Raw genomic sequence first — 26,883 nt, forward strand, 5'->3', positions numbered from 1 at the left:
TGAGCTTGACTTGCAGATATTGAGCAGCACCAGGATGGTGGCCAGGAGGTGGGAGAGGTCCACAGGAATCGGAAGAGGTTCATGGCCGGTCGGCGAACGAGCAGGCTGGGGAGGGGGGCTGCCCCCAATGCCGGACAGCTGAGGGTCGGCTCCAGGGTGGGGCCTTGATCGGGGCAGTTGTCCCACCGGCGGAGCCAGGCTAACCTGTGTTATTATTAGTAGAGGAAGATAATACGTTTAAAGAAAATTAACATCTTTTAATAATTGTTCATTGTTTTAATAACTGTTTTTAATAATTGTCATTTAATAATTTAATTTTAAAATAATTTAGTTTAATAATTTTAAAAATAATTTAATTTAATAATTAATTTTAATAATTGTTCATTTTGAACTTATTCCCCTCATCCAGTTCACCATTAGATCAGAAGCTCTTTTTACAAAGAAAAATCTAGAAATGTTTCAATTTACGTAAGCCAAAACTTATATTTCAAGCTATTATGCAATTGTCAACCATACTGCCCTGAGTTGAAATTATTTAATATGTAAAGCACTTGACAAACCCTTAGTATCTACTTTCCTTATGTAAAATGAGAATAAATCATCATTAAAGTAGCTTAAAATTTCACACCAAATGGTTTTCAAAAATATTTCAGGCTTCCCATCCAAGTACTAACCAGGCCCGACCCTGCTTAGCTTCCAAGATGAGACGAGAACAGCTGCATTCAGGGTAGTATGGCCATAGACAATAGCCAGACTCTGGAAACAGCCTAGATGTCCCTCAATAGATGAATGGCTAAAGAAACTGTGGTACATATATATAGACAATGGAATATTATGCAGCCGTTAGAAGAGATGAAGTCATGAAATTTTCCTAGACATGGATGTCGATGGAATCTATTATGCTGAGTGAAATAAGTCAAAGGGAGAGAGACAGACACAGATCGGTCTCGCTCATCTATGGGTTTTGAGAAAAATAAAAGACATTTGTGCAATAATTCTCAGAGACAAAAGAGAAGTGGACTGGAAGGTCCAGCTCATGACATGAAGCTCATTCACAGAGAGTGGTGGCTACAGTCAGAGAAATAATTACACTGAGAACCATCATAACAAAATGTGACTGAATGAGGGAAGTAGAAAGCCTGTCTAGAGCACAGGCGGGTGTGGGGTGGGGAGGAGGGACACTTGGGACATTGGTGATGAAATGTTGCACTGGTGAAGCTTTTTTTAATATATATAAAATTAAATAAATAAATGAACATTAAAAAAAAGAAAACAACCCCATTCACATTAGTGCCACACAAACTCAAACATCTTGGAGTCAGTCGCACTCCTGCCAGAAGATGTGTTGACCCTACATACTCTGTGTGTGGTTTAGTTATTTCATATTTCATATTTGTCCGTTTGTGTGCCCACTTTCCTTTCGTGAAGGATTTCGTCTCCACTAGAGAACGCTGAGACGCAAGACGCCTGCAGCATGAGAAAGGAACAGGAAAGAAGGATTGGATTACAGATCAAGCGCTCCAGAGTGAACAGTAAATTTTACTCGTGGACTGGTTTCCTTAGAACCACTCTGTCTCATCATCAAAATGAAGTTCAAAGTTGGAAGAAGAGAATCTGAGATGCAATTCCTCATTGTTTCAATCTGGCAGTAAGCACTACAAAGTTATGGCAGCTTTGTCACCCTCCAGGTGACAAACTTACCTGGACCTGTAGTCTGATGATCAGGTCCCAGAGTTCCAATCCCTACAAGCCTGTATTCAAAAGAATCAAGTCATCAAAAATACTCAGAATTACTGATTATCAGGTAAATGCATATTTAAAAGGACAGTGAGATGTTACCTCACACAAGATTATACTATTAAAATTCCTGTACCATCTCATGCTGGTTGAGAAACAATGCAATATGAGCCCTCATTCAGTGTTGATGGCACTATTAGTAGGTTGAGCCTAAAGGAAGATAGTATGGAATCTTTGAAAATACTTAAAGCTTTTGGTTGACCCAGTGATTCTACTACAAGGCAACTACTTGAAGAGTAAACACACACACACACACACACACACATATATGTATAAACATACACATCTATATCCATTGTAAAGCTATTTACAATTGCTAATATCTGGAAAAACTGCAAATGCTCAATGACAGATTAGACAAAGAAGGTGTGGCTTCAATAATTTTATATATACCATAGATTTTAACATTATAACTACCTACTTTTAATAAATAAAATGATTTTTATAAATAGTTGGCATTATTTTTTTGGGGGGGGCCACACCTGGCATTGCTCAGGGTTACTCCTGGCTGTCTGCTCAGAAATAGCTCCTGGCAGGCACGGGGGACCATATGGGACACCGGGATTCGAACCAACCACCTTTGGTCCTGGATCGGCTGCTTGCAAGGCAAACACCGCTGTGCTATCTCTCCGGGCCCAATAGTTGGCATTATTTACAATAGACTACTACTTACTGACAAGAAAAAATATAACCTTAAAATTTGTTACAATTTAGAAGAAATTAAAGGGTGTCATGTAAAATGGAAATAAATCAGAAAGAAAAGGACACAAAAAATATCCTGGAGTCAGCCTGACTAAAAATATTTTCTTTTCATTGTACTAATTAATAAGTAGAGATTTTCTTATTGTCATGATGGCTTGCCAAGTGTGGCCTAGATAAAATAAAGTTAAATTTTAATCTTTTTTTTTTTTTTTTTTTGGTTTTTGGGCCACACCCGTTTGACGCTCAGGGGTTACTCCTGGCTATATGCTCAGAAATCGCCTCTGGCTTGGGAGGACCATATGGGACGCCGGGGGATCGAACCGCGGTCCTTCCTTGGCTAGCGCTTGCAAGGCAGACACCTTACCTCCAGCGCCACCTACCCGGCCCCTTAAATTTTAATCTTTCATTGCTAAGATTAACTTTTTTTACACTTTTTTCTTTCTTAAAAATTTAAGGCTTTGGGGCTGGAGCAGTGGTGCAAGCGGCAGGGTGTTTTCCTCACACATGCTGGCCCAGGACAGACCATGGTTCGATCCCCCCCCCACCCCCCCGTGTCCCATATGGTTCCCCAAGCCAGGAACAATTTCCATGTTGGAAGTTATGGTGCTTGTCATGTCAGCTATTGTCTTTGACTTTGCAGGCAGAAATTGGAAAACTAGGAAAAATCGTGGTTTTTAGCATTTTTCTAAATGTAATCATTGCTTCCACTACTGGTATGTGTCTGCAGCTTTGATGGGTGTTGTTAATAGTTCTTTAGAGTTCTTGTAGTGGTATTTTTACCAATGATATATATATATATATATGTATATATATAAAGTATCTATCTAGGTAGATAGATATCTATTATATATCTATATATATGTATTATCTATCTATATCTATATAGATATTTTTCTATATATATTTATCTATATAGATAGATACTTTAGATACTTTTTATATATTTATATATATATATTAGTTTTAGGGCCATACCCGGTAACTCTCAGGGGTTACTCCTGGCTATGCACTCAGAAATCATGAGGGACCATATGAAACTCCCGGAGTATCTAACCCTGGTTCTTCCTAGGCTAGCATAGGCAATGCAGATGCCTTACCACTTGTGCAACAGCTCCAGTCTACCTAATGATATATTTAAATGTCCTGCTAATATCTGCTTGAGCACCAAGGGAGAAGTATAAGTAAAACCAATCATTTTCCCTAAGAATCTTGTCATTTCTTTTTTTTTTTTTTTTTGTGGTTTTTGGGTCACACCCGGCAGTGCTCAGGGGTTATTTCTGGCTCCTCGCTCAGAAATTGCTCCTGGCAGGCACAGAGGACCCTATGGGGCGCCGGGATTTGAACTGATGACCTCCTGCATGAAAGGCAAACGCCCTACCTCCATGCTATCTCTCCGGCCCCGTGGAATCTTGTCATTTCTTGAAATGCATTATCTATCATTGTACATAGTGTGAATACACCCACTCCCACCATGTTGAGCTTCCTGTACCTGTGGTGTTTGATAGATGGGCGCCCTCTGTCACAAGAAGGGTCACCTGAGAATGACTGGGGCCAGCAAAATTTGAACTCCATCTTTTTCTCCACTGCCGTCGTAGGATAACTTTCCGCTTTTGAATACTGTGGGAAATCACATGCACAGAGTTGAGCTAAAGGATACATTGTGAGATGAAAGCCTGTAACAGTATGACCAGGTATCAAAGATTTACTAGAATTTCTGGTCACTTTTCCATTGGGAATTGACCAAGAGAACAAAATCAATAGCATTTGTACCCCATTTCTTACACAGTGAGTCAGCATCCTGCTGATATTTTCTATGATTAGCTAAGGTTCATTTGAGAGGGTACTTAACTTCACTTTAGAATCTTGAGTTAGTCTTCTCATTTTAGTCTGCATTCATTGAACACTGTGACTGACAGGCCCCAAACAATCACAGTATGTTTTATTCATGAATATTAAAATTTAAATATTAATTATAATAATATTATATGCTATTAATATTAATATTAATGCTAATAATAACAGGGGTTCAATAGCTGCTGGTCGAATGAACCTAAACATTCTCAGAATTATTGAAAACTCTTACTTGGAGAATTTTCCTGATACTTTGCATGGCTTTCCGGTTTTAGTCCATTGCCATATCTAATAAAATCAATTTGTTTTTTGTTTTGTTTTGTTTTGTTTTTTTGGGTTTTGGGCCACACCCGGCGGTGCTCAGGGGTTACTCCTGGCTGTCTGCTCAGAAATAGCTCCTGGCAGGCACGGGGGACTATATGGAACTCCGGGATTCGAACCAGCCACCTTTGGTCCTGGATTGGCTACTTGCAAGGCAAACGTCCCGCTGTGCTATCTCTCTGGGCCCTAAGATCAATTTGTTAATAGTTTTGCAGTTATTAACTTTTGGGTTGTTTTGGGTTGTTTTCATATGACTTCAACACCAGTGAAAACCTTGAGGTGATATATGAAAACTTTTTAATCTCAAGAGAAATGGCATGGTATTTCAACCAGCCAAAATATGTCAAGTTTAATACTCCCTGGGGAAAAGGCAGCAAAAGATAGAGCATTTTTCTTCTAGAAAGTTTAGATGAAAACACTCCTTTGGTCTTGTTTTTCATGTTAAAAAAATAGAAATATTCGGAAGCCTAAGGTTCCATATATAATACCTAAACAAGACTTCCACAGACAAATGACATATAGAAAATATGTGACATTGTACAATATATATAAGTAAATGTATATAACTGTACTTGTAATGGGAGGAAAATAGAATAGAAAATTTAAAATTCGTCGTTACTATTTGTAATTTGCACATTAACCCAAATTCTATAAATTGTATGTAATCCAAAACAAGAATCAAAAATAAATTTTCAGTATTTTATTTTCTAAGTACTTCCAAAAAAAGCCACATAGTGGCAGTAATGACCATGCCTTGAACTAGAATCTGAATTCTACAAAATGGGCTTACAAAAGTGGGGAAAAAAGTTGGACTGATCCAGGATGAACTTTGGTTCAATCCTCGGCATCCTATATGGTCTCCCAAGCCAAAAGTGATTTCTGAGCACATAGCTCAGAAACCCTTGAGCATCACTGGGTATGGCCCAAAAACAATATATATAGATATATACATATATTTTATTGTGGTTTTGATCATTATTATCTTGGCTGTGGAAACCACCTTCATATGGTTAGTGTCAACAGCCAAGAGTAATAATGATCAAAAACACAATGAAATGATCTTCTAGCAATTCTTATTTATTAACCTTTTTATTATAGACATAAATTGAATGAAAGTTTATTAAATGTGCAATATTCTGAAATATAATCAACATCCTAAATATCTACTTCTAAGCTTTATAAAACATCTAGTTTTTTACCATTCCCAACATTGAGCAGCTCATAACCAATTTAGAAGACAAACTCAAACCTAATCCTAGACTAAGCATAAGAAATATCTGTACAAAATAAAGAGGCAAGACTGCTCAGCTCTTGATAGTGCTATTGGGGGCCAAGTTCCCCAAGTGGCTCTACAATATCCATTTTTTTCTTAGTAATTGCTAAATCACTAAAAAACATCAATCCATATATATGGACAAATTTAACAGTATTTGTAAAACATATAAGAATATGTTTTCTGACTCCTTAGTTCAGTTCCTCTGTTTTGAATACAAATTTTGATCCTGAAAGCTTTTGGTTTCATTCAAAATCCCCAACAAAAGTCTCTCAAATAGAGCCAAATTCTATTTTTGTTTTGTTTTGTTTTGGGGTCACACCCGGCAGCGCTCAATACTTACTCCTGGCTCTATGCTCGGAAATTGCTCCTGGCAGGCTCAGGGGACCATATGGGATGCCGGGATTCGAACTACAGTCCTTTTGCATGCAAGGCAAAGGCTCTACCTCCATGCTATCTCTCCGCCCTCCCAGAGCCAAATTCTAACTTGTCCTACCATTCATGATTTTCATATTAGATTATGAATTGTACATTTTTTCATTCAAATTATTTAACTATTGCTCTATTATAAAGATGCTTTCAATGAAATAATTTGGGTCATTGAATTGAAATGATAAATATTTGTTTCTAAAGATTATTTTTGCCCTCTTTCTATCACAGTCTTTGTGATAACAGTCTTCAATTTAGTGGTTACATTTCCTCTAAGATTCGATTTTAAATAACTGCTATTTCATCAAGAATTGATTGACACTTGAGGGAAAATTAATAACTAATAATTTGGCATTCTTGCAAACTAATATTCCACAAACACTAATTCAATTGAATCTTCAGAGCTCTTAGTCTGCTTTTTCAAATACAGATGTGGGAAAAAGTCATTGGAAATTGTCTTAAAATAGAAAGTCAAGGGCCCGGAGAGATAGCACAGTGGTGTTTGCCTTGCAAGCAGCCGATCCAGGACCTAAGGTGGTTGGTTCGAATCCCGGTGTTCCATATGGTCCCCCGTGCCTGCTAGGGGCTATTTCTGAGCAGACAGTCAGGAGTAACCCCTGAGCACCATCAGGTGTGGCCCAAAAACAAAACAAAAAAATAGAAAGTTGAAAATCAATTATTTTTATACCTACATAGTTAAAATTGAAAGTCAAGCTCTAACTCTGGATAGAGAAATGGATGTAGGAATCATAACCAGGATCAGGATACCTACAACAGAATCTGTTGATACCATCAATTGATAGCAATACACTAAAGTGTAGTCACTAGAATCTTTGTATGGACGAAAGTGAGAATAAGGATCATTTGAGTGATGTAGTCTTAGAAAGGGTTCACTTATATGATTAAAATCCAACTAAAATGTTTGTAGCCATGATGCTTCAATAAATATATTTATTTAAAAATGTCTGATATTTCATTAGCCAAAATAAATACTAATGTAAACAAATGGCATGGTTTTAAAGAAAGAAACACACAATTTCATAGATTTTAGAAGTGGCATCTTTATGACAAATAACAAAGATAAATGACCTCAGGTTTGTGACAAGAAATGGGAAAAGTACTATTTTAAATGTGCAGAGAACAACCTTTGTTATGATTACCTTATCAGTGAAAATGACTTTATTGGTCATATCAGAGAGATGACCATTTCCAATCATAAATTTTCTATGGTTAAAGCATAGGAAAAATGTAAAGAAATATTTGTGAAGAAAACATCCCAGTAATATAGGATAACTATAAAAGATTGAAACACAATGATGAATTAAGAGGCCCTCAACCACAATGCTATTATTCCAACAGTGGTTTATTATAAAATAGTACTTTGTAGATGGAAAATTATAAGGCTCTATTTAAGGAGTCGTCTTTGGGAACCTCAAAAAACAAACATAAAAAAAATCATTTTAAATGCCAGGGATCTTTTTTTTTTTTTTTAAATATGGAACGCTTCACAAATTTGCATGTCATCCTTGCGCAGGGGCCATGCTAATCTTCTCTGTATCATTCCAATTTTAGTATATGTGCTGCTGAAGCGAGCACAAATCCCTGGGATCTTGCAGTAATATTTAAGAACTTACTTCTATTATTTTTTTCAATTTCTTTAGTTTTGGGGCCACACCCAGTGACACTCAGCAGTTATTCCTAGCTATCCGCTCAGAAATCACTCTGGCTCGGGGGACCATATGGGACACTGGGGGATCAAACCCAGGTAAATCCTGGGTCTGCCTTGGCAAGTCAAATGCCCTACCTACCTACTGTTCTACCAGTTCAGCCCCTACATTTAACACATTTTAAATCACTCCAAAATTTATCTTAAATGCCGATTTACTTTATTATTTATCATTTAAGTCATTATATGAATTAAAATATAAAATATATTAATAGGTACACAGAAACATAAGAAAATAGAGAAACAAAGTAAGCATCATGAACCAACTCAGATATGACAAAAATATAATAATCATCGAGGGAATTTAAGACAAAAGTGATATATATCTTAAGGGTTATCAACAAGAAAACCAAACAGCATATAAGAACATATGCGTACTAAGGAAGAGTAATAATTCTAAGCAATATTTCAAAATGAATGTTAAGTTCTAGAACATTGTAAATGATGTAATAGATGCACTTAGTAATGTCATTATTACACAGAACAAAAATAAAAGTCCCAATGTTCTTTAGTATGATATATAAGTTGATATGTTTCCTGAAATTAAATAAAAGCCCCAATGTTCTTTAGTATAAGTTGATATGTTTTCTGGAATTAAATAACCCAAAATAATAAAAAAAATAAAATAAAAAGAATAAAAGATGACACTCAAAAGCAACAGAAAAATTTTAGAAGGTATAAAATATGCCTTATTAGGGCCCGGAGAGATAGCACAGCGGCATTTGCCTTGCAAGCAGCCGATCCAGGACCAAAGGTGGTTCAAATCCCGGTGTCCCATCTGGTCCCCCGTGCCTGCCAAGAGCTATTTCTGAGCAGACAGCCAGGAGTAACCCCTGAGCAACGCCGGGTGTGGCCCAAAAACAAAACAAAAAATATATTTATGCCTTATCAGACTATCAGAAGTTGGTGCAAAGAAATAAAATGCTGAATTAAATATAAGGAAGGAACTTTTTTTTTGAGGGGTCACATTCAGTGGCGCTCAGGGGTTACTTCTGGCTCTGCAATCAGAAATCCCTCCTAGCAGGCTCAGGGAACAATGTGGGATGGCAGAAATTGAACCTGAATCAGTCTGGGGTTGGCTGCCTGAAAGGCAAAAGCCCTAACACTGTGCTATTGCTCTGCCCCCCCCCAAATTAATTTTTAAATAAAAAGGAAAATTTTTAAAAAGGAAAAATTTGAGAGATCCAATGACATTCTGGGAAAAATCTAGAAAAATTAAAAACCTGGCATATAGAATAAAACAATGAAAGCAATACATTATTATCTCTTTAAATATAAATACTATACTTGCAACTATTAAACTAGAGAAAAATCCAATTATTTTAGAAAGAACAAAAAAAAAGAAAAAGGAATTATGCCCAAACAGGGAAGCAGTGCAGTTAGGGCCGAGAGCTGGCCTGGACAGCTTTCTCTACATCTCAGTGATCTCATCCTGTCTTTTAAGTGTCCTTTTTGACTTGGCTAAAGTGTAGCTGGTACTCTGGGCTGGTATCCTCAACCTGCTTCGCATTGATAAATACTGAAATGACCCACCAACCAGCTCAATCAAGTCTTGGCTCCTAGCCTAAGACTTGGCCAGACTAACCTACAACCAACCATTTGTTTCTCTAGTGGTGAACCCATTCCTCCAGTCTACAGATGGACTTACTTGGTTGCGGATTGAGCAGCAGAAACCAGCAGCAAGGGGGGGGGGTGGGATTAGGAGGGAGGGGTGCTAGGAGGGGGGTCTTTAGGAGGCTTGGGAGGCCGATGTTTCTTCTTAGCCTTCCTCTTCTCCCGGAAAGGTATCTCAATGGATGGGAGCCGGACACGAGGGACCGGCCTTATGATAGGGGAGGTTGGGCGGCTTGGGGGTGGTGTGGGTTGCAGGGACGGAGTGGGGCTTTGGGAGGAGGACGTGGGCCTCAGAGCTGCTGGTTGAGAAAGAGTGAAGTTTGGGGAATTCTGGGGGGGTGGTGGTCGGGGGACATAGGTGCAGGTATCGACACCCAGGGGAGGTGTTTTTGGGAAAATGGGTGGGAATTTGCAAGGACGATGGAGAGAATTTGAAGCCAGTTTCTGAGACCCATAATCAGAGACTAATGACCCGTGTTTCCCCAGGCCTGGGAAACAAGGTGTGGGAGTGCGAGTTGGGGAACGCACAGGAGTTGAGGGAGGCTGGGGAGGAGGCCGGGGAGGGGGCTGAGGTTTGGGATGGGCAGGAGTGATGGCAGGTAGGGTGTTTGGAGTGGGGGGACGCTGGGAGGGATGGGGAGAGAGGAGTCGGATAGCACGAATTTGAGGGTGGAGAGGGTTCGGGATTTTGGGAAGTTTTCGAGACATACTGTCTAGACGTCCTCGTAGCCAAGAAGCAAAGTCGGACGAGCCAAAGCTGGCCCGTTCCTGCTTTATATAGCTGTGTCCTTTGTGACATCATTGTGCCACATCACACTTCCAATGACATCAAATGCCCTTTATGACACTTCACATCCCTCCCTTGACACTAGCCTGAGAAGAGTTTCTGCTTTAGAGAGATCATGGGAAACAACTGCAATCATTGGTCTAGGACAGGAGCCCTTGGGCCCTAGAGCAACTCGTAGCTGGGGTCCTCACTGGGCACTCAATGATTTAGAGCTAGGACAGAGGTAGGTCAATGGGACCAGAAGAAGGAAGCTGAGGAAAGTGGATGAGGGTGGTTAGCATTCCCTTTGACTGATTTTATTTCCTCTTGCATCATTTCAGTCTATCACTCTCTTAACTGATATAGGATGACCTTGTCTAAGGACTCTGAAGTTCAAGATGGAGGTTTGCCTGCAGTGTCCTAGACTTAGGTTGACCGGGACCACTTAGGGAGCACCTTCTGGCTTGGGACTCTGACAAACTCAGACCCTTCTTTGTACCTGACTGGAGAATTATTGTCCCTTGGAGTCCTTTTTCTTAGATTAGTTTGATTTGTTTTCTGACTCATCCTTACACAATGTACATGGAATCGACTGTCCAAGCTTTTATTAGTATATGCACAAGCACTTTAATTTTTCAAGATTTCTGGGTCTTGGTTTGATCATTATGTGGATCTGCACCATTTTCAAACATGTATGTTTGTCATCCTTGCTCAGGGGCCAAGCTAATCTTCTCTGTATCATTCCAATTTTAGTATATGTGCTGCCGAAGCAAGCACTCCAACCGTGTATGTTTGATTCTCCTTGTTCTTCCTGCTGTTTCTGAGCTCTGAACTGTAAAGTCTTCCATGGGCCTCATCACCATACTCCTGTTTCTCAGAGAAAGTCTTGGCAAGCATATTTTCCCCCTGTTCTGGTGGAAATTTTCAGTCCCTTAATCTGTTTCCCTTTTTTCCCCTCTTGCTTATGCTCAATTGTAAGTAGGTGTAAAGTAAAAACTTCAGAATATAAGATTTTATTTTACTTTCAAGATGGCTTTGGTGTTTTGTTCCTGTTGAACGCATATTGAAACCCATATTCTTATTCCATCAAAACCCATATTCTTATTCCTAGAGAAAACTTCTTGCACTTAGTTCACCAGTAGTTTTCAGGCATTCTCCCTTCACTCCTCTACACACACACACTTTTTATTGTGTCCTCTAACTCAATTACTTCCACTTTTTCTGGCTGTGAAGAGCCTGGGGCTTCCTGCCCATCTGTCTAGATCTGTCCACCACAGCTGTAAAGATCAGGTTCAAGTAGTTCTTTAGCCAGGATGCTAGGAGTGAGCTCTGGCAGTTAGTGATCAAGGCTTTGCCAATTAAAACATGAGAATTTTTTTTTGTTTGTTTTTTTGGGCCACACCTGGTAATGCACAGGGGTCACTTCTGGCTCTGCGCTCAGAAAATGCTGCTGACTTGGGGAACATGTGGGACGCAAGGGGATCAAACCATGGTCCATCCTAGCCTTGCGCCAGCAAGGCAAATGCCTTACTGTTCTGCGCCACCGCTCCAGCCCCGAGGAGGAGAACAATTTCTTTTGCTGAGAACAGTCTGCCTATTCTGACTGTGTCTTTGGAACTGTAAGGGGTTGAGAGGTCACAACTGCTTATATCAACCTGCCCTTTTCTTCAATAGTTCTTTCTTACAGCCTGTTTGCTGTTGCTGTTGTTATTTTTTTTAAAGTGAGCACAATGAAGTTGAACTGAATATTCACAGATTTCAGGGTTGAGTTTTCCACTTCTTTTGTTTGTTTTTTGGGGGGACATACCCAGTGGGGCTCAAGGATTACTTCTGGCTCTCTGCTCAGAAATTACTACTGGCAGGCTGGGTGGGGGGAACATATGGGATACCAGGGATCAAACCCAGGTGAGCCACGTGCAAGACAAATGTCTTACCTGCTAAATGCCCTACCTGCTGTGCTCTTTTCCAAGATTTGATTCGAAGTTTCAGTTTATTTTACGATCTCTTTTAATTTTTATTGAAATCATTGTTAATTACAAGTCCTTCATAATTGGATTTCAGGCATCCAGTGACAGTGAATCAGGGCCATTCCCACCACCAGTGTTGACCTCCCTCTACCAAAGTTCCCAGAGAGCATCCTATCCCTCCACCCTTAGCCCCCTGGCCTGTCTAACTAAACCTGTTTAAAGTTTAGAGTTTGGGGTTTTTGATTCTATTGTTGTTGACTTCCTCCTTTTTTTTTTTTAATCTCCACCAATGCACCTGAGTCTCATTTCCTATTTCTTTATGGTTTTGGGGCACAGCCAGTGATGCTCAGAGGTTACTCCTGGCTATGTGCTCAGAAATCGCCCCTGGTTTGGGGGATCATATGGGACATCCAGGGAATGGAACTGCAGTTGTCCTAGATTATCACATGCAAGGCAAATGCACTACACGTACTGCCTACACCACTGCACTGACCCTTCATTTCCTATTTCTAGCCTTGCTCTCTTTTTCAATGCTTGATTTTAAGTTTGTTTCACTTTCTATTTCTTCCCAGTTTTTTTTTTTTTCTTCTTCTTTCCCAAAGGAAAGTGTCATAGGACTTCTGCCAAGCCTTTAAATTGCTCTATCCCTGCCCTCTTTTTCAAGGTTGGATTTTAAGTTTCAGTTTCTATTTCTTCTCAGTTTTGTTTCTTTCCCAAAAAAGAAAAGTGTCATATGACTTCTCCGAACCTTTAAATTGCTCGTTCAGACTCAAAACAGCTTACTGGAGACCAGGAAGCTTTCTGAAAAACGTAGCAGTTTGAACATCAGGTTTTCCACAGACATGAGGTGGGTGAAATAAGACCAAAGCAGCCTTCTATGCAATGCAGTTTCTGAATAGTGTCTTAGGTGAAGGCTAGTTCTTGGCTGTCTTTTTGCATATGAACTTTATGGATGTGCCTTTATCAATATGGGTATTTTATTTCTGTGGGTAATTCTCATAGATAGTCAGGCTCTAGGCCCTAAAACTCTTTCCTATATGGAGCTGGTTTACAGGAGCTGAAATGAGAGAGACTTGTCTGGAGGGGACAGAGCAGTTTGCTAACTCCAAGTTATATATATGAGAGGAAATAACTTGTCTTTCTGCTGGAAACCCTCAAAGGTGGGTTCCAATGCTGTTTCAAGAACCAATCATATGTCATCAAAGGATAGTAGAGAAAGAACTTTATTAGCCACAAGCCCAAGGCAGAATGTGTGTGTGTGTGTGTGTGTGTGTGACTGTGGTGTGTGTGTGTATGACTGTGTGAATGTGTGTGTTGTGTGTGTGACTCAATCTCTTAAGCCCTTTCCCAAAAGCAGAGGTAGGATCCCCCAAAGGAGGTGCTGGAAAGAATGATTTTGGAATTGAGAATAACCTCAGATGTCATTGGAGGTTCCTTTGTTTGCTAACAGAAGGTAGATTTCCAGGGGGATGCTAAGTTGTTGTGGTTTTTTTCTCTCTCCTGGAAAGGGAAATAAGGCCAAATAAATTTATGAAACTAACAAGAAACGCTTATGGGGATTGGTGTGCACTGGATGGTCAGTAAATTCTGAGATATGTGTAATACTCAAAGGTTTCTGATGTTCAGAAGTATCTGGAAAAGGGTATTGATCTGGGGGTTTTGTCTAATGTTAGTCTTCCTTGTGTAGGACAGGCTTCAAGGGGGAACACTAAGCCAAACATTCTTGATCTCCACAGCTCAAGTTCTAATTTTGAATGTAATTTTGAGTGCTACTTTTGAATGTTCCCTTTGGATATTCAAATACGGGCACGTACTCTACCACAAAGCTGGATTTCTGGGTTACTTTTCATGGACTTCTCTGTCCTTGTTTGATTTTTTTTTTCTGTTTTGTTTTGTTTTTGGGTCACACACGGCTTCGGCACTCAGGGATTACTCCTGGCTCTGTGCTCAGAAATCACTCCTAGCAGGTGTGCAAGGCAAATACCCTACCCACTGTGCTATCACTCTGGTCATAAGCAACGTAACTTTTAGTATATATTTCAACCCAAACGTTTGTCTAGATTTGGAAATATGGGCCCCTCCTTGCAATGTTATAGAATCAAAAACAGAATTTCCATTTCCATTTAGGAGGCAGAAAGCTGAAGAGTATAGTTACCACCCTCCCAATCCCCATTCCTTCCAATAAAAAATCACCAACAAAATTTCCTTTTTTTTTTTTTTTTTGGTTTTTGGGTCACACCCGGTGATGCTCAGCGGTTTACTCCTGGCTATGCACTCAGAAATCGAACCATGGTCCATCCTAGTTAGTGCGTGCAAAGCAAATACCCTACTGCTTGTGCCACTGCTTCGGCGCCATTTTTGTTTTATTTTCTAAAGCAATAGAGGGCCTGGAGATCAGTACGGTGGTTCAGGCAGCCCACCTCCAGGACCTTCTTGTTTGTTGTCTTAATATAAATGAATGAGTCCTAGAGTTGGTGTGGGGATGGTGAGGCCTTCCTGGCTTGACCCAGCTTCCACAAGCCCCTATGATCTGGTAGGTCTGAAAGTTGCAGGGTGAGGGCGGAGAGATTCACAGAACAGTCAGATGAAGTTCCAGGAGTCAGCCAGCTTTATTTCACAGTTCCTTCCTGACTGCCATGCACACCTCCTCATATGGCCTCTATACTCAGCCTTTTCCTAGCAGCCACTTCTCTACTCCTACTGGGCTCTCTCGGCCTCTGTCTCTCTTTCAGCTGCTTTTTCCCTATGGTGATGCTACTGCTGCTGCTGCTTCTTTGATGATGCTCAATTGCTAATGCTGAATCTGATGCTGAATTGGTGATACTGAAATCTGACGCAGAATCTCTGATGAGGATCCTCTCCTACATTTCTCTAACTCCCCTTCTTATCCCCCCCCCCGTCTCTCCCCCATGCAGACTCCTCTCCCAGCCCAATCCAGGTGTGCGCAGTTCTGATCATTCAGGTGGGATAAAGAGAAAGTTGGGGGAGGGCATAGCCACACTTGTTCTCCACTCCAGGAGCAACAGGCAGCAACTGGACTGAGGGCAACCCCTTGGGCAGTCCTCTCATTCCCCCCCCTCCAATACTTTTATTTTTAAGAAAAGAAAAGATAACGTGAATTCTGAGGTCAGAGAGCAAGGTGCATCTTGCAATAACTCAGGGGACTGCGCAGGGCCCAGCTCTTGCGGGGAGGGACATATCCATCTCTGGAGAGTCTGGAACCGGATTCCGCCTTGCCCGGGATCAGGTTCACTTTCGGGCTCCCCTTTCCTGCCCGGTCGGGTGCACAAAGCCCGAGCCCGACGCCCACCGGCCGTCACCATCACGCGTGGGGAGCGCGTCCTCGCCGCCACCGCCCAGCCCAGCCGCGCGCACTCGGCCCCCAAATCGCCCGAGCCTGAGAACCCGGGGGACCCCACCCGCCGCCCGCCATGAGGTGAGCCCCCCGCGGGCCTTTATGTCCCCCGTGTTCGCTGCATCCCCTTGGATCCCTTCTCGGGGCCCGCCTGGGTCGCCAGATCCCTAGATGCCTGCCCTGGGCCACTCCCGGACCAGAGCATCCTTGTCCGGGCCGTGCGCTAAGGGAGACCCCGGAGAGCCCCTCGGGAGGGGGGTCGGTGGGACCCCCCCGGCTGGAGGCTCGAGCCCTCCCTGCGGACGCTGCAGCCCTGGGAAACCCGGTCAGGTCTCCCGCGCGCTCTGCCACCGCATCCCCGGACCATTTGGGGCAGTTTGGGGGTGCACGGCCGCGCCCCACTCTCCTGCACTGGTAGCTGATGCCTCTGGCAACGGGCTCTCTCTTATATGCCCATGCCATCTTGCTGGGGTTTGGAGCAGCCTGGACCCCCCGGGGCTCTCTGTCCTCCTTCTGGAGCATCCTGAAATTTCCTCTCTGCCCCCTTTCCTTTAGGGCCCGGGGCTGCCCTCCTCTCTGTGCACCCCGGAATTTCCTCTCTCTTTGCACCCTCTCCTTAAGGGACTCGGGGTGCTGGGGCCACCCCTGTTTGCTCGCCTTCGCAAAGCAAAGGCTCAGGGTCTCCCCACCTTTAAGGAGTGGAGGATTGAGGATGGAACCAAGCGCCCTTTGTTTGGAGCAACACATTCCCGTGAGCCTGCTAGGGGCTCCTGGAAGGGAGGCGGAAGACCAGCAAGGTTTGCAAGAACAGCCTGAGCACATTCCCCTGATAGCCGGAAGTGGAGGCCTGCAGGAAAGGAAAGGAGCAGGGTTAGTGGGGTGTGCTGATGGAATGGGGACGCCCCAGGGGATTAGTGGCCTCCCCAGCACAGAGAAAGGCTGCTCCGGATTGGCAAAAAGTCAGAATAACCACAAGCAAAAATAATGTCTCTGAGCATTTTTTGTGTCTATGCAGGCTTCCTAGAGACCTGGTTGGGTGGAGTGGGGGATCAGACAATTTTAGGGGCCAGAGAGAGTAAGGTGGTACGGTGGGGTGATGCAGACTGTTGCCTGACAGAAATAATTGAGAAGCACTGCCCTAGAAGGAGGTTTTAGAGGCAGATGCACCTTTCACTCCGACTGTGCAGGGCACAGCTCACCTTTGCTGCCAGGCGCCAGGGCAGGCGAGGCAGGTCATGGCCTATTTTGTCCAGGATTTGGTAGGATTGCACCAGAGAAAAGGAATAACTAATATCTGTATCACAGGCAACAGCCCCCAGTATTCTTAACACTCAGACACTGGAGCCAAAGAGCAGGCCAGGATGTGAAAAAACAAGTGCCTCAAGGAAGACTGAATGGGTGGATTTTGGAGCCATTAGCAGGAAGGGAGAATCTGGCAGGGCCTGTTTATTGTTTGTTGTTATCTTTGAGTCTAAATCCCCCTCTGGGAGGTCTGGAGCCTGCAGGACGGACAAATACTATCTGAGCTTCTGTTATAGAGCTAGAATTAAAAAAAAAATTTAGAGACCCTTTATTCAAAAAAAAAATGCTGGAATAATATGTTCCTGAGATGCAGGAGAACAACAGCAAACAATAAAAACGTCAGAACAAGATTCCTGTTCTCAATGGGGCTGATAATTTAAGTGAGAGAAATAACAGATAATTATTAGTATAATTTGGAAAGTGATAGGAGATCTGAGGGCACTAAAGTAATTTATTGAGCCAAGAGGGAGGGGGCCAGAGAAATAGCACAGCGGTAAGACATTGCATGCAGCCGACCCAGGACGGACCTGGTTTGATTCCTGGCATCCCATATGGGTTCCTGAGCTTGCCAGGAGCAAATTCTGAGCACAGAGCCAGGAGTAACCCCTGAGCATCACCGGGTGTGACCCCAAAACGAATCAAGTAATAAATAAAAGGAGCTATTTTATGTAGTTGTCCCAAACATGTGGTCTTGGGTGCAGAGCATTTGAACTGAATTAAAGTGCTAATAATGACAATATTAGTTCTTGGACTCAGGAGCAGAACATTCAAGGTTTAGAGAAAACAGGTGAAAAGTCCTTGAACTTGATCTGCTCAAGATAGGAAGACCCCAGCATCCGTAACACCGAAACTGGGCAGAACAGGGTGTCTGTGGGGGAGAAACTGAATGCAGCCAGGCCAACATCCCTAAGGTTAGGAGTACGTAGAGTGGAATTCATACCGGAGCACATAGATGCTTTCCATGAGGACAGCTATTGATTTCCCTTGGGTATCTAAGAATTTGTTACCTAAGGACATTTTTAGTGGGAGAGTAAACTAATTTGGTTTACTTTTTATTCCCCACTAAATGAAAAAAGTTTCACTAAAACTTATAAACCAAATATTCAATACTCGCCATTGCCGACATGATAAGGAATGGGTTTACACTGTCCAAAAAGTGTAGAGGAATGTCAATGTGGATCAAGTGGGGAGGTGCATGCCTTGCATGTTTGAATTAAAAAAGATGAGGGGCCATAGCAATGGCACAGCAGTAGGACCTTTGCCTTGCACGCGGCTGACCTAGGAAGGACCGGGGTTCCCTGGTGTCCCACATGGTCCCCCCAACAAGAGGCGATTTCTGAGCACAAAGCCAGGAGTAATCCCTCAGCGTCACCAGGTGTGGCCCCAAACCAAAGCCAAAACAAAACAAAATAAAGATGAGAGGCCGGAGTGATAGTGCAGTGGTGGGGCATTTGCCTTACACATAGCTGACCCAGGACGGATCTGGGTTCGATCCCCGGCATCCCTGAGCCAGGAGCGATTTCTGAATGTAGAGCCAGGAGTAACCCCTGAGCATTGCTGGTTGTGCCCTCCTCCAAAAAAAAGATGAAAAGATTAGTAGCACTTTATAGAAACCAAGAGTGGAAGCAGAGAGAACAGCTTTTGCTCCTTCTCAAAGGGATGGTAATTGTGGCTTTGATGAGGACAGTAATGGAAATAGAGAACAAAGTGGATGTGTTAGGGTGATAGAAGTCGTGGGGTGTCCTCTGGGATTGCATGTGGAGTTGAGAGAAGAGGAACCAAAGATTTTTCTTAGTCTAATTGGGTCTAATTCTGGGGAGATATTAGAGATGGAAGAAATGTACTTAAGGGCTAGTATACACATTCAAAAGTCTAGGTTGTGAGGGGAAGAATATTTTTTTTTTTTTTTTTTTTTTTTTTTTTTTTTTTTTTTTTTTTTGGTTTTTGGGCCACACCCGTTTGACGCTCAGGGGTTACTCCTGGCTATGTGCTCAGAAATTGCCCCTGGCTTGGGGGGACCATATGGGACGCCGGGGGATCGAACCGCGGTCCGTTCCTTGGTAGCGCTTACAAGGCAGACACCTTATCTCCAGCGCCACCTTCCCGGCCCGGGAAGAATATTTTAATTCACTTCATAGTGATGATATGTTTGTTAGCTCTTAGATATCTGCCTTTTCTTTCTATGACTTTCCCCCTAGTTTTAGTCAATTCTTGTACTGTTGAAGAGAATCACCAATCACCATTTGTAAAATTAATTTCTCTGGCAAACCCAGAAGCAACAGCACTCAAGCTCCATCCTCTGAGTCTCCATTTGTAGAATCAAATAATTAACGATGGGGCTGGATGGAAGTGGATGCCATCCCAGGCTACGTGGCTCTGCAACCCCCATCCAGCCAGCGGGTCCCAGGCCCAGGTGAACGGCGGAATCAAGACTCACTCACAGGCATCAGGAAGCATCACCTTTATTCATGCCCTATTCACCACATGTGTGTGGCCTATCTCATAACCTTTCAAGCATTCAGCCATTCTAGGCTACCCTGCATCTTAATTCCTTTCAGCCATCTTCCCTTTGGGCTCCATGCTGGTCAAAGACCAGAACGCAGAGACCCAAAAGCCAGAGCTCGCAGCAGGGCAGATCCCCTAATCCCCTCGCTCAAAGGTTTATCTACCTATTCCCAGACCCCTCCCAGGAATGGGCGGGGTCTAGCAGGTAAGGTCACACATAATATCTGGTTCCCAAGACCCCTCCCAGAAATGGGTGGGTCTTAGGTAGCTACACCTAAATCCAGGGTGGAGTAACATCCATTGGAGCAAAATTTTTTTTGTTTTGGTTTTTGGGCCATACCTGGTGATACTCAGAGATTACTCCTGGCTATGAGCTCAGAAATTACTCCTGGTTTGGGGAACCATATGGAACACCCAGAGATAGAACCCAGGTTCGTTCTGGGTCAGCTGCATACAAGGCAAATGCCCTACTGCTGCGCCACCGCTCTGGCCCCAATTGGAGCAAAATTTTGAGAGGAGTTTCAGATACCAAGGGCTTCAGAAAAAATGTTTTTTAATTATATCTTTATTTAAGCACCATGATTACAAACATGATTGTAGTTGGGTTTCAGTCATAAAAAGAACATCTCCCTTCACCAGTGCAATATTCCCACCACCAATGCCCCCCCCCCATCTTCCTCCTTCTCCACCCCCCAGGATAAACAGTTTAAGTGTAAAGACTTGGCCGGCTTCATATCCCAGTACCAAATATGACGGTTTATTTCTGCTTGTATGCCCTAGGCAAGCAAGCTTACAGGATCAGGACTGAAAGTGAAGTTAATATTATTTTATTATTATAATAATATAATTTAATAATAATATTATTATTACTAATTCAAAGCTAGGAAAAGGACCTGCTACTGCAAGGAACCTTTGTAGTCATGATCCGTCTGTCTCCTTTGCTCCAGTGTGCATCTGTGGCTTGTCACTCAGGGTAGCAAGCGTAGCATTTCACAGAGTAGGAAACATTGACCAAACCTAGCTTGGTTGGCATGAGTGTGTGTCTGCAGGGCAGCGAGCATCACTGCAGCCTCCTACCACACCCAACAGTGCAGATGTTGTGACTTTTGATTGAAGATCTTATTTGAAACCATTATTATTGTTATTAATTATTATATGGCTTTTGGGCCATACCTAGTGGCGCTCAGGGGTTACTCCTAGTTCTGCACACAGAAATCACTCCTGGCAGGCTCGGGGACCATATGGGATGCTGGGGATCAAGTCCAAGTTCATCCTGGGTCTCACATGTGCAAGGCAAATGCCCTACCTCGGTGCTATCACTCGGTCCTGAAACCATTATTTTCTTATAGAGATGCAAAGTTGGATGTAGAATTTAAATACTGGCTCTCAGTTCTCAGGCTTTCTCCTGGCTTTGCACTCAGGGATCACTCCAGGCCGATTTGGGGCAGGGGCATGTTATGAAGTGCCATAGATTGAACTGTGTTTGGTTGTATGCCAGGCAAGCACTTCCCAAGGCCACAGTTTAAACCAGTGGTTTACCAGAGATCTGCCAAAATTGAGGAGTATTGACTTAGATAACTTCGCCTCAGATCTAGGTCTCTCTCTCCTCTCTGTCGCTTAGATTTTACTTCAGTCACTGCTTTCCTGAAGAGCTATGCCACCCCTTCATAAGTCACACACCACTTCATCACATGACTGGAATTTTTTTCTTAGCTAACAGGTGTTTTGTCTAGAATTATGATATTGATTTGCATATTTACCTTTTACAAACTTTTGTTCCTGATGCTTCTACATAGAAATACTTCGAAGAGCCTTTTTTTATTTTTCACTGATATTTATATGCACTACGATAGTTCCTTACATGTTTATTGATATGTATACTGAAGTTTTCATAAGATTTATACAAGTGAGGGCCAGAAAGATAGCACAGCAGTAGGGCATTTGCTTTGCACACTGCCGACCCAAGACAGGCCAGGTTCCATCTCTGCCATCCCATATGGTCCCCAGAGCTTGCAAGGAACAATTTTTGAGTGCAGAGCCAGGAGTAGCCCCTGAGTGCCACTGGTTGTAGCCCAAAAACAAGACCAAAAAAAATTTTTTTTTCCTGACAGCTTCACTACCACCATCAGCCAAACAAACTAAGCTAGGTTTTTAGGGTTTTTTGGTTGATCTGTTTTTATTTTTGTTTTTTGCTCCTGGCTCTGTGCTCAGAAATCACTCTAGGCTCAGAGGACCTTATGTCATGTTGGGATCGAACCCACATCTGTCTTGGGTCAGCCGTTGCAAGGCAAACGCCCTACCACTATACCACCACTCCAACCTAAACTAAGTATTTTAATCAAAACTTTGCCAGTTGTACATAGACCTGAGGCAGAAAGAGGAAGAAAAGTTCCAGGCAGGACTGGAGGCAGGTGACCAGACTGAATCTGTTTCTTCCTAAGGCTTGCTTACCTCTACTGCAGATTCTCCTGGATACTATGGAAAGATGGTCAACAGCAACTCGATGCCTATCTTTGAAAGCTTAACTTTTTTTTAAATTAAGGAGGGAAAGGGAGTATTCTTTAAAGTCCCATTTCAGAAATAAGTTATTACAGCTGAATGAGTCAGTGGCAGCAGGGACTTGCTGCATTGTCTTGTGTCAGACTGGAATGTGTGTCTTGTGTCTTGCTGGAATGTCTTGTGTCTTTACACAGTCTGGATGGAAGGGTGGGCAGCCCCTCTCAATCACAGGGGCTGGAAATTGAGGTTCTTCCACAACAGAAACCAAAGGAAAGGATCCCCACTGAGTCAAATCCACAGATGTGCATGCTACTGGGCCAGGCATCTTTCATGGGGGTTAGAACTTTACTCAGCTTTGATTGACTGTTTCCTGACAATATCAGCAGTGTAAAAGGACTTTGTCTTGCAATGACATTCCTAGGGTTATTTGGAAGATCCTTCCCATACATACTCTCAATAATGCTCAGTAGTTTTCATCCTTCCCCATACTCCTTTCAATCTTCCTAGTTTTAAGATAATGTTCCTGGAGCAGGAGCATAGTACAGCAGGTAGGCTACTTGCCTTGCATGTGACCAACTCAGATTTGATCCCTGACATCCTAAGTACTGCCAGGAGTGATCCCTGAAAGGAGAGCCAGGAGTAACCCCTGAGCATTGCTGGGTATAGCCCCAGAACAACAACAACAAATACAGAGAACGCTCCTAATGAATTGCAAAGATTATGCTGTGTCTCCCATAAGGGAACACAATGAATATTAAAATTTTTATTGATGGGGCCAAAGCAGTGGCACAGCAGTAAGGCATTTGCTTTGTGCGCTCACCTAGGACAGACCGAGGTTTGATCCCATGGCATCCCATATGGTCCCCAAGCCAGGAGCAATTTCTGAGTGCATAGCCAGGAGTAATCCCTGAGTACCACCAGGTGTGGCTAAAAAACCAAAAAAAATTTTTTATTGAGGTAGTATATAAGTTTTTGGGTATCAGGGAAAATAAAAATAAGCATGTACCACATTAAATTGAGTGTTGACGTGCCATTCTTTCCTTCATACATTTCTTGATGTCAAGTAAGGGCAATCAGTGATACACTAATAAGAGTATTATTAGCCTTTACTGTGTTTCATAACCCTGGTGGATTGAAGGACATGGCACTTAGATCAATACTTACTAGTTTACCTTTGCCTTTTTCTCTTCTTTCTATAGGTCTCTGTTACTCTCTCTTTTTTTTGGAGGGGACTGTCAGAACTGGAAGTACTCAGGAATTACTCTTGGAGGGGATGGGGGGCCATATAGGATGCTAGGGATTGAACTCAAGTCAGTGTACACTCAAGGTGTATGTATGCAAGGTGGTACAGCTGTACCATGGCTCTGGTCCCTACTACTATCTCTATCCAGCTCCAACTTAACACTTTTTCCTCATCTGGTTCCTGTCTGTGCATTTTCTCCATGTAGCTATTTTATCTTTTCCCCTTCCTCTCCCATCCTTTCATTCTTTACAGTAATTATGTATTTGTGTGGCTTCTCTCTTCCCTTCAGTAAACCTCTTTTTTTGTTTGTTTGTTTGATTTGGGACCACACCCAGCTATGCTCAGGGATTGATTACTCCTGGCTCTCTGTTCAGAAATCGTTCCTGTCAGGCGGGGGACTGACCATATGGGATGCCAGGATTTGAACCACCATTGATCCTGGGCAGCACTTGCAAGGCAAATGCCCTTCTGCTGTGCTATCTCTCTGGCCCCAAGCCTTTTTTTTTTTTTTTTTTTTTGATTTTTGGGCCACACCCAGCGGTGCTCAGGGGTTACTCCTGGCTAGCCTAGCAGGCACGGGGGACCATATGAAATGCTGGGATTTGAACCAATGACTTTCTGCATGAAAGGCAAACACCTTACCTCCATGCTATCTCTCCAGCCCCAAGTCTCTTTTTTTTATTTTTCACTTTTTTATCTCCCACACTGTTCTTAGTATAAAAATAGAATTTTATGTTAATTATTGGGTGTATATATAATTCCTAGTTATCATGGCTAGTAAATAAAACATTTAAAATTCACCTCTCTGGGGCCAGAACGGTGGCTCAAGTGGCAGGCCATTTGCCTTGCATTCCTAACCTAGAACGAACCACAGTTTGAGCCTCTGGCATTCCATATGGTCCTCCAAGCCAGGAGCAATTTCTGAGCACATAACTAGGAGTATCTCCTGAGTGTCACTGGGTGTGGCCCAAAAAGAAAAAATAAATAATTAAAAAAATTAAAAAATTCACCTCTCTGCTACTAGATAATATATAGTGACTGCCAAAAGAAAATTGATGCCTTGTAACATTTAAAATTGTTACCTCCCCAGAATTGTGTATGCAATAAATAATAATTTAAGAAAATCCCTTCAACAAATGAATGGCTAAAAAAAACGGTGGTACACATACACAATGGAATATTATGCAGCCATCAGGAGAGATAAAATCATGAAATTTTCTTATACATGGATGAGCATGGAAACTATTATGCTGAGGGAGAGAGAGACACACAGGATAGTCTCACTCATCTATGGGTTTTAAGAAAAATTAAGGACATTATTGTAATAATGCCCAGAGACAATAGAAATGAGGGCCGAAGGACTGGCTCACAATATGAAGCTCACCAAAAAGTGTGGTGAGTGCAAACAGAGGATTAACTAACTACACTAATTAACAACTAGCATGACAATGTTAATGAGTGAGAGAAGTAGAATTCCTGTCTCGAATACAGGCAAGGGTTGCGAAGGAGGGGAGGGGGCATTGGTGGTGGGAATGTTGCACTGGTGAAGGGAGGTGTTCTCTTTATGACTGAAACCTGACTACACTCATGCTTGTAATCATGGTGCTTAACTAAAGGTTTTATTAAAAAAATAAGTAGAATGATTTAATAAAATATTTCTAGGATTTAACTACACAGAGAAACTAGTTTAAAGTTCTAGGACCCTAATGCCTTAGCTATAAGATCCAATAAAAGATTAAAATTCTTTTCTGATATGCAAAGAACAGTATAATTATATTTTTTCTTTCTTTGAAGTCTAAAAAATGATCTTATCTTTGACAGTGAAATTCCTAAGGACTCCTTGAAGGCCATTCTGTTGGAATTAGAATGCCACTTCACATGGAATTTGCTGAAGGAAGACATTGATCTAGTTGATGTGGAAGACACAATCAGGCAACAGCTGGAATTTCTAACTACCAAGTCCAAACTTACTCTTTACAACCTCCTGGCCTATGTGAAACACTTAAAAGGCCAAAATAAAGAGGCCTTAACAACGTTGGAGCAAGCTGAAGAAATCATCCGGCAAGAACATTCAGATCAAGAAGAAGTACGAAGTCTGGTCACATGGGGAAACTACGCATGGGTGTATTATCACATGGGTCAGCTTCGAGAGGCTCAGCAATACACAGAGAAGGTCAGGAATGTCTGCAAGAAACATTCCGGTCATTGCAGCTACAAATTGGAGTGCCCAGAGATTGACTGTGAGAAAGGGTGGGCACTCCTGAAATTTGGAGGGAAATATCACCAGAAGGCAAAAGAGGCGTTTGAGAAGGCCCTGGAAGTGGAACCTGACAATCCCGAGTTTAACATCAGCTATGCCATCACTGTATATCGGCTGGATGATTCTGAGCGAGAAGGACTTGTCAAGAGTTTTTCTCTGGGCCCCCTGAGGAAGGCTGTCACCCTGAACCCAGACAACACCTACATTAAGGTTTTCCTGGCCCTAAAACTTCAGGATGTCCATGCAGAAGCAGAAGGGGAAAAGTATATTGAGGAAATTCTGGACCAGATCTCTGCCCAGCCCTATGTCCTGCGTTATGCTGCCAAATTCTACAGGAGGAAAAATGCCTGGCACAAAGCTCTTGAACTTTTGACAAAGGCCTTGGAAGTGACGCCAAGCTCTTCTTTCCTGCATCACCAAATGGGACTTTGCTATAGGGCACAGATGATTCAGATCAAGAAGGCCACAAGGAACAAGCCCAGAGGAATAGATAAGCTGAAGGTGGATGAGCTGATTGCATCTGCAATCTGTCATTTCAAGGCAGCCATGGAACAAGACTCCATGTTTGCTTTTGCCTACATAGACCTGGCCAACATGTATGCCGAAGGGGGTCAGTATAGCCAGGCTGAAGAGATCTTCCAGAAAGCCCTACGTCTGGAGAATATCATGGATGATCACAAACATCAGATCCACTTCCATTATGGTCGCTTTCAGGAATTTCACCGCAAATCTGAAAGCTCTGCCATCCATCATTATTTAGAAGCCTTAAAGATCAAAGACAATTCGACCCTTCGCACCAAACTGACAAGCTCCCTGAAGAAATTAGCTTCCAGGAGACTCGGCTGCAATGGTTTCGATGCACAGAGTTTAAGGGCGTTGGGGTTTGTGTACAAGTTAGAGGGCCAGAGGAGGCAAGCTGCCGATTATTATGAAAGGGCCCAGATGTTAGATCCTGAAAACGAGGAATTCCTTACAGCTCTTTCTGAGCTGCAACTTTAACTTTGCATTTTGGATTCTTTTATTTCTGGGTTTTGTTTAATCTGTTCATTACAGAGCCTTTCTGTATAGGTTGATTATTGGATTTCAAGCATCATCATGCTAAAAAACTTATATACACAATGATTTTTTAATGATATTTTGGAAAAATTAAAGTCATAGAGTCCATTGATGAACAGTAACATTTTAACTGTGGTAACTTTAAAATATTGGCCTGGTTCTGATAACTTTTTTTGGGGGGGTTGGAGAGATAGCACAGAGGTAGGGTGTTTTTCTT

At 42.4% G+C, this 26,883-nt stretch overlaps 2 protein-coding genes, 1 non-coding gene and 1 pseudogene across 3 annotated transcripts in view; 2 read left to right on the top strand and 2 right to left on the bottom strand.

The window, feature by feature from the left end:
* Positions 1 to 26,883, top strand: part of LOC125995037 (interferon-induced protein with tetratricopeptide repeats 3-like) — a 148,804-nt gene that overhangs the window by 25,913 nt on the left and 96,008 nt on the right. The window lies entirely within an intron of this gene.
* LOC125995291 (U6 spliceosomal RNA) lies at positions 7,863 to 7,969 on the bottom strand. Its single transcript, XR_007490837.1, has one exon. It is a non-coding gene; the product is annotated as a U6 spliceosomal RNA (small nuclear RNA).
* LOC125995441 (uncharacterized) lies at positions 11,141 to 11,256 on the bottom strand (annotated as a pseudogene).
* On the top strand, positions 15,873 to 26,609 carry LOC125995080 (interferon-induced protein with tetratricopeptide repeats 5-like). The gene is made up of 2 exons (XM_049764626.1): positions 15,873 to 15,882; positions 25,172 to 26,609. Exons 1-2 carry the CDS (start codon positions 15,878 to 15,880, stop codon positions 26,607 to 26,609), a joined length of 1,443 nt encoding a protein of 480 aa, XP_049620583.1. The 5' UTR covers positions 15,873 to 15,877.

The sequence above is a fragment of the Suncus etruscus genome, chromosome 17, assembly GCF_024139225.1.
Source record: "Suncus etruscus isolate mSunEtr1 chromosome 17, mSunEtr1.pri.cur, whole genome shotgun sequence".
In the NCBI taxonomy this organism is placed as follows: Eukaryota; Metazoa; Chordata; class Mammalia; order Eulipotyphla; family Soricidae; genus Suncus; species Suncus etruscus.